At 50.0% G+C, this 7598-nt stretch overlaps 1 protein-coding gene across 2 annotated transcripts; it reads left to right on the top strand.

Moving 5' to 3' along the window:
* The first annotated feature begins 1767 nt into the window (after positions 1-1767).
* Positions 1768-5623, top strand: LOC100402058 (serine protease 44). Of its 2 annotated transcripts, none has more exons than XM_017964863.4 (5): positions 1768-2074; positions 2417-2573; positions 2935-3200; positions 3991-4154; positions 4711-5623. In XM_017964863.4, the coding sequence occupies exons 1-5, from the start codon at positions 1810-1812 to the stop codon at positions 4945-4947; spliced, it is 1089 nt and encodes a 362-aa protein (XP_017820352.3). In that variant the 5' UTR covers positions 1768-1809; the 3' UTR covers positions 4948-5623. The 2 variants fall into 2 exon arrangements, with proteins under 2 accessions (XP_017820352.3, XP_035131059.2); XM_035275168.3 differs by having other exon boundaries at positions 2932-3200.
* The last annotated feature ends 1975 nt before the right edge of the window (positions 5624-7598 follow it).

Below are 7598 nucleotides of genomic sequence, written 5' to 3'. Positions count from 1 at the left end.
AGTTAGAAGTCCTAAAACCAAGGTGTTGGCCAGCTGTGTTTTTTCTGGAGGCTCTAGGGGAGAATCTGTTTCTTTGCCATTTTCAGTTTCTAAAGGCTGCCCGAATTTCTAGGCTTGTGTCCCCTTCTTTAATCTTTAAAGTCAGCAGTATAGCATCTTCAAAACTCTCTCTCTCTCTGACCTCTGCTTCTGACATCACATCTTTTTTTTTGACTTTGACTTTCTTTCCTCCCTCTAGGATACCTGGTATTACATTGGGCCCACCAGGATAATCCAGAATGATCTCCTGTCTCAATTTGCCTAATTTAATCACATTCTGTTCACCACGTACCATAAAATATTCACAGCTTCCAGGGATTAGAATGTGCCCATCTTTGGGAAGCCATTATTCCATTCATTACAGGATTGTTTCCAGATGTGGGCTTTGTGAGTACAGATACTATAAACATTTATACAGGTTTGTGTGTGGGTGAACATCTTTATTTCTCTGGGATAAATACCCAGGAGTATAATTACTGGGTTGTATAGTAATTGCTTATTTTGTTGTATAAGAAACTGCCAATCTGTTTTCCAGAGTGGCTGTAACAGTTTACATTCCCACCACAATGCATGAGTGATACAATATCTCTGCATGCATGTCAGCATTTGATATTGTCACTATTATTTATTTTAGCCAGTCTGATAGGTGTGTAGTGATATCTCATTGTGGTTTTAATTTCCATTTTGATACTGACTGATGATGTTGTCGACATCTGTTGTGATACCTTGGTTCTTGTCTTCTTAGACTCATGGCAAAGGAGATACAGCAGAGTAATTTATTGTAAAGGAAAAAGAACATTTTGAAAGTTAAGTTCGGAAGAGATAGTACACCCTGAGAGAGCGAGGATTCGGAGTGGTCAGCTTATAAGGATAAGACAGTGAAGACTGGCACTAGGGAGATTCTTTTCACTAGTGTCTTACATGGTTATTCATAAGGTGGTGGGAAGAGGTTTTATTAGTAAGCATGTTCTGGGTGGTCTGCTGGTGCACATGCACAGTAGCTGTGCATGCTTTTCATACCTCGAATGCCTCATCAGCATCTGAAATCTCCACCCAGGGGTGTGCTTTTTACTATGATAATGAACAAAGGGTCAGTTTAAGAACAGGTGAAATCGAAGTGCGCATGCTCGCTACAGGGGACCTTCCCTACTGAAGATAGCTTTGCTTGAATGAGCTCAATTACACTGCAAATGCTGAGGCTTACTGTGTTGACTGTACGGTCACCACGGTTGCTGCGTCCCGAGGACATGGTCTACCTATCATGCCTCATTGCTGAACATTTTTCATGTGGATGCTGATTTTCAAAAAGGTAGCAGTATCGTCTCTAACGCAGTGGTTAGTAATGTTAAGTGCAACATGTATGTTAAAGAGTTTTAATTTAATTGCAAACAAGTAAAGGAGGGAGATTCTGGTAAAGCCCTGGCCTGGAGGAAGCTCTGCGGTATCGCAGGGAGTAATGGACGCATCTTTGTGTGAACAAAGAGCTAGGCAGCGGCCACTCTGTGGCCAGTGACCTAGGCCAGGAGATGCGGAGTGCCCGGGAGGCGCCCGATGAGGTGGAGGGCCTTGAGTCCACGCAGAGCTGCGAAGAGAGGACTCATCTGAGTCACCACGGCTCGGCGCGGCCCCGCCCCTCAGACGGCCGGGTGGCCCGGCCCCGCCCCCTCGTCCCTCGCGGCCGCTCCAGGTTCCCGCCAGAATCTATGTGGCAGGCTTGGAAACCGCTGCGAGGGGGCGCCATGACAGAGGCTGAGGTCGCCGGCAGTACCCATGGCGTCCCGGGGCGGCAGCTCCCTGGGGCTCCTGGCCTGGCTCTTGCTCCTTCGGCCCTGGCTCGAGGAGGCCAGGGCAGGCAGGGCGGGGGCTGAGGGAGGCGCAGCACTGCTCTCCCGCTCCACTCTCCCCTCAGGGCCGGGCAGCCAGGACCCAGGAGCGAGCGGGTGGGAGCCGCCATCTGTAGGGGCTCCAGGATCCCCAGCGGCCCGCCAGTCCAGGGGCAACGCAGTGCCCCGTGCTTCGGTGATATTTCCCTTAGGTGAGTCTGATTCTTACCAGGCTCTGGCAATCCCACACACACGATGATCCACCCTCACGGACCAAAGGGACAAGGGCATTAACGTCAGGTGAGGCTTCTGGGCCATGCCCTGCGGCGGAGAACTGGCCTGGTCTGAGGGGGAGGGGACCTGCCCTAGAGGAGGAGGGGTTCGGGGACAGATCTGTCCAGCGGTGGGACGGCTCCCTGAGACCTGGGAGGACCCAGCCATTTCCCGAAGATGCAGGGGATGCAGGCCTTGGTCTGAGGGTTCTGAGCTCATCTGGCTCTGGCGAAGGTGCTGCAGCAGCGTTACTCTCAGTCCCTTTCATTGACCTGCCCCAGCCTGTGGCCAGCGGATTTCCAGGATAATTGGAGGATTACCGGCCCCAGAAAAGAAGTGGCCCTGGCAGGTGAGCCTGCAGACCAGCGACAGACACGTTTGCGGAGGCTCCCTCATCGCCAGGCGCTGGGTGCTCACTGCTGCCCACTGCATCTATGGGTGAGTGTTTGGGGCTGAGAGCTTGGGCCCTGGTCAGGCTGTGGGACCTGGAGCCAGTCTGTCCCCCTCCCTGAGCTTCCTCTTCCTCATCTGTAAAAGGGGGTGACAGCCCTATAGGTTTTATCCTCTCTGGGTGAGACCTGAGGATTTGCATTTCTAACAAGTGTCCGGGTGTTGCCGCTGCCACCGCCACCGCCACCGCTGGTCTGGGGGACCACAGGCCAAAGTGGTCAGGGGTCCTGGGGGGATGTGGTTTGAGGGAGGGAGGCGGCTGCTGGCTGTCGTAGGAAGATGGGACCAGGCTGGGAAGCACCTGGAAGGTGTGGAAGCAAATTGCAGACCCTGGAGGATCCTCCAGCAGCTACCTGGAATACACAGTGAAGCTGGGAGACACAGACCTGCATCATCTCTCCAAAACGGCGCTTGTGGTCCCAGTTCGTGACATCGTTATCCACCGATATTTTACTACTCTTGGAATAATTCAGAATGACATTGCCCTTGCTCTGCTTGACTTCCCTGTGAATTACTCCACGCACATCCAGCCTGTGTGCCTTCCTGAACAGGCTTTCATGGTGCAAGCTGATACGAAGTGCTGGGTGACTGGATGGGGCAAAGTAAATGAAACAGGTGAGACTCTGAAGCAAGACTACAGCAGCCTCAGACCAGGGAAAAGGCTGCTTGGTACCCTGGGGTTGACCTACAAGCTCAAGGGAGGGACAGAGAGGTGGAATTTTTTTTTTTTTTTTTTTTTTTTTTAAGTAAGTCAGGGAAGAGAATGCAGTAGCTGCTGCCAGGGAGTAATTTTAACAACTGGTTTATGAAATTCTGTTGGTTTGTGAGGACCTGCGGGTTTGGGTGCTGGGCATGGCGGGTTCTCTCTAGGGTGGATTTTACCTCTGGGGGTGATGAGCTAGCTGTCTGCCTTTTTAAGCTGTCCCTCCCTGGAAGTACCTGCCCTGGTAGATAGGGAGCTTCCTGTGTGTAAAGAGGTCAGAGACCTTTCACTGAGGTGTAGGGCCTCTTATTCATGGGAGAGGCTGGATTTGGTACCTTTGGGGTATTACCTGTCTGAGAGTCTGTGATGCCCTAGAAAGTATAGATGCTTTACTGATGTACAGGATGCTGGTCACTATTAGTACTGCTACTCAGAGTGACAGATGCTTGGTTTTGGTTTCTCAGGGTGGTTACACCTTTCCTGTGTGTTCTTATTTCTCATGTTTTGGTTTGGATCTTACATCCTCCTCTCCCCATGTCAACACTGTGCCTCATATCCTCCTTTGTCAAATGGGACAATATCCAATGCCCAAGAGGGTGTCTGTGTGTGAACACACTGTATTGAGACCCAGAGTGGGCATGGGGTTCTCTTGTCCTGTTCCACTTATGCAGGTCCACTCAGTCATAAATTGTCTCTCTGTAGATCCATCAGATAAAGCAGTAACTGAGCTTCAGGAGGCTGAGCTAAGCATTATGCTTCATGAAAAATGTAATGAGATACTCAAGGAAAACATGGGAAGGTGGAATGCAGTGATCAAGAAAGGGACCGTCTGTGGCTACAGCGCCCAAGGGAAGGATGCCTGTCAGGTCAGTTCATGGGCCTCTTGCTGCCTCAGCATTGCAGTTGTCTCCTCAAAACTTCCTCATCTGCAGCCAGTAGGGTCTGGCTTATCTCCTAGCCCCTTGGTGTACCCTTGTTCATGGTAATGGGACGTGAGGACAAGCCACCAAGGCAGCCTACCTGATCCTTCAGGAGAGAGCAGCTATCACAGCCTGGAGTGGGAGGAGGGGTGAATCAGGCAGGTCCTACCAACAAGGCGTGCTCCGTGTTTTGGGCTCCTTCTATGTGACAGGCAGTATTATTACTCAGGTAAGCACTAGACTCATTGGCTCAGAGTAGGCACAATTTCATCACGTGTATTAAGTTTTTTGGAACACACCTTTTCAGTAGGTGCATGATTTTGCTTTATTGGAAACCATCAATTCTCAGCTCTCATATTGACAGATACCTAAGGCTGGGAGTGTCGTGGGGGTTCCCGGGGAAGCCCCCGAGTGCCTAGCTCTACAGCGCATTGCAGTGCAGTCAGCCTGCTCTGACGTGGAGCCTATTTGTTTCCTGCAGTGATTGTCTTTCTTTTTCCAGGGAGATTCTGGGGGGCCCCTGGTCTGTGAATTAAATGGCGTATGGGTCCAGGTGGGGATTGTGAGCTGGGGCATTGGCTGCGGTCGCAAAGGATATCCTGGAGTTTACACGGAAGTTAGTTTCTACAAGCAATGGATTGTTGATCACCTGAAACAAGCTTCCTGTCTGGATTCAGCAAACTTTCTCACTCTATTCCTGTGTCTGGTGATGCCCCTGGGCGTTCTGGTGACCCCGTGATTAGATCCCATTCTACTTTCCCTGTTTCTGAGTCTCATACTAGGCCTCTCCTCCAACCTCCCACTCCTTCTCAATGCCCTTTCTGCAAATCCCACTTGGAATCCACGGGCCCTCTGAAGATCCAAACAATGTAGCATGGCAGAGAGACTGGGGCCTCTGGTCACCTGCCTCAGCCATGCCTGCACCAGGGCTGTGCTCTGCCTGGTGGGAAGGAGAGAGTTAATCGATTACAGCTAGAGGACCAGCCACCTTGCCAACAGGGCCACGGTGACTCTTCAATACCTGGGGGAACATCTATCAAAGAAGAGACATCATCAAGAGTGAAGCAAGTGTTAGACGTGGTTCTGGTTTCGAGGCTCTCATCTGAGACTCTGTCAGCTGGGTGATTGCTCAGAGAGAGTGAAGGGGGCGTTACCAGGTCCCTGCAGAGGTGTGAGGCCTCGGACTTCCACTCTGGCTCAGTTGTCTGGGACTGGGAGAAGTTCCCCTGTAGCCCAGTGTGGTTCCATCTGTAAGTGAACAGCCTCTGCCACACCAGTTCTCTTGGGGCAACCCATTCTTGGCACCCCCTTCCTCAGTGCCCTAGTGGCCACTTTCAGGGATACCACAAGTTGTGTTGAGACAGTTATGGAGTGTAGAGTTTTCAGAAATCAACTGAATAAATGTTTGGAGAGTCTCCTGTGTTTCTGAAGCTCTGCTCAATGGGGCGTGAGGTTGTATATAACACACTCTATAGAGAACTGGCTTTCCATTTATTAGAAAGATATTCATGGTTTTTATAAAACTTTGGCAGAGCCAGAGATGAGGAGTTTGTCTGCCCTCATTTAAATCCAACAGGTGGCTTTACTCAGTGGGTCCTGCTGCCTGTCTTTTTTTTTGGTCATCAGCATCTCTATAGCTGGGAGCGTGGTACTTGCGTTTAACAAACCCTGCATCAGGAGCGGGGGATCAAGAGGAACAGAGGCTGGGGCATGGCACACTCAGACACCCTCCTCCCTCTCCTTGCTGCCTTGTAACAAATGGGCCTTGAGGAGACAAAATGGACTGTGGGCTGGTCCTTGAGCCCAAAGAGCTGAGTACTCACAGGGAGGATGGTGGGAAGGAAGAGCGCACTTGTGTGTGTGTGTGTGTGTGTGTGTGTGCATGCATGAGATGCATGTGTGTGTGTGTGAGAGAGAGAGAGAGATCCTGCTGCCTGAGGGAGGCTGGGGCTGATGCACTCTGCTTCTCAAACTCTACCTGGTTACAGTTAAACCCAGGAAGTCCTAGGTCATGTCCTACAGAAATGCCTAGGAAGAAGAGCTGGAGGCCCCAGACTTGCCACATACTTCTGTTACTTGCAGCTTTCTTTCAGAACAGGCTGACTGACGCTTTTCTGTGATTCATCTGCTGAGAATGCCAGTATGGCTTCTCATTTCCTTCTTCCTTCTTCCACATCAGTTTAGCTCCAGTATAAGCATTCCCCTTTTCCACAAAACACTCTTATGGACTCTGCTGCGCTGTGTAATGTAATGTGCCTTCTTCTGGGCTCCCTGGACTCTGCAGTCTCTGCACCTGTTAATTTTTCTGTTTCCACTGGTTGACATTTTGCCATGGGACTCTGTCTAATCTTTCCTTACCTTCCATCCTCCAGCTCCAGGTGTAGAACAGAGCAGAAGTTTAGGAACTATTTGATGAGTGAGTGAGTGAATGAATAGATATTAGATGCTATATATCCTCTATTGCCTCACTCCTTTCTCTCACTGTCCTTTCATCTCATTACTCTGTCCCCCTTTTGCTTTCCAAGTTGCCTTCGTGAAGGGGAAAAAACACAACTGGGTAGGCAAGGGTTACAGCCCCTGCAGTGGGGAAAGTCCCAGGCTCCAGAAAGTTTATGGTTCCAGATGGGGTGCCCTTTGGTCTTCCAATGTTAGAGCATGCTTCTTGTTATAGGAGAATAGAAATTCAACATCTTGGTTACTGAGGAACAGCCTCTGGCTACCAGAAAAGACGGGCATGGCCTCCCAGGGAACAAAACATCAAGTGCCAAGTACACATTAGTCAATTTTACTCTTTCCAGTAAATACTTGTGAATTATCTTTTATGGGCCGGGCGCGGTGGCTCACATCTGTAATCCCAGCACTTTGGGAGGCCGAGGCGGGTGGATCACGAGGTCAAGAGATCGAGACCATCCTGGTCAACATAGTGAAACCCCGTCTCTACTAAAAAATACAAAAAATTAGCTGGGCATGGTGGCGCCTGTCTGTAATCCCAGCTACTCAGGAGGCTGAGGCAGGAGAATTGCCTGAACCCAGGAGGCGGAGGCTGTGGTGAGCCGAGATCGCGCCATTGCACTCCAGCCTGGGTAACAAGAGCGAAACTCCATCTCAAAAAAAAAAAAAAAAAAAAAAAAAAAAGGGAAAAGAATGATCTTTTATGATTTGGGCACTGGCCTTCCAGACACAGATAAGATGTAAATGGCAGGTTGGGGGTAGAGGTCATCATTAGGAGGACTCCTAGGTTAAGGAGCTTGGTGGCTGGGTAGAACCTGAAAGAGACAGAAGACACAGGGAGAGGAGTTGTTGAGTGTCAGGCAATCAGTTTTAGTAAAAATACCAGAACTGAATAAAAAGGAAAGAAAAACAAACAACAAAAATCCCTATGGGTTTCTA

Source organism: Callithrix jacchus, chromosome 15, assembly GCF_049354715.1.
Source record: "Callithrix jacchus isolate 240 chromosome 15, calJac240_pri, whole genome shotgun sequence".
Lineage (NCBI taxonomy): Eukaryota > Metazoa > Chordata > Mammalia > Primates > Cebidae > Callithrix > Callithrix jacchus.
Note: the sequence above shows the minus strand (reverse complement) of the source record. Positions and strands in the feature narration are given on the sequence as shown.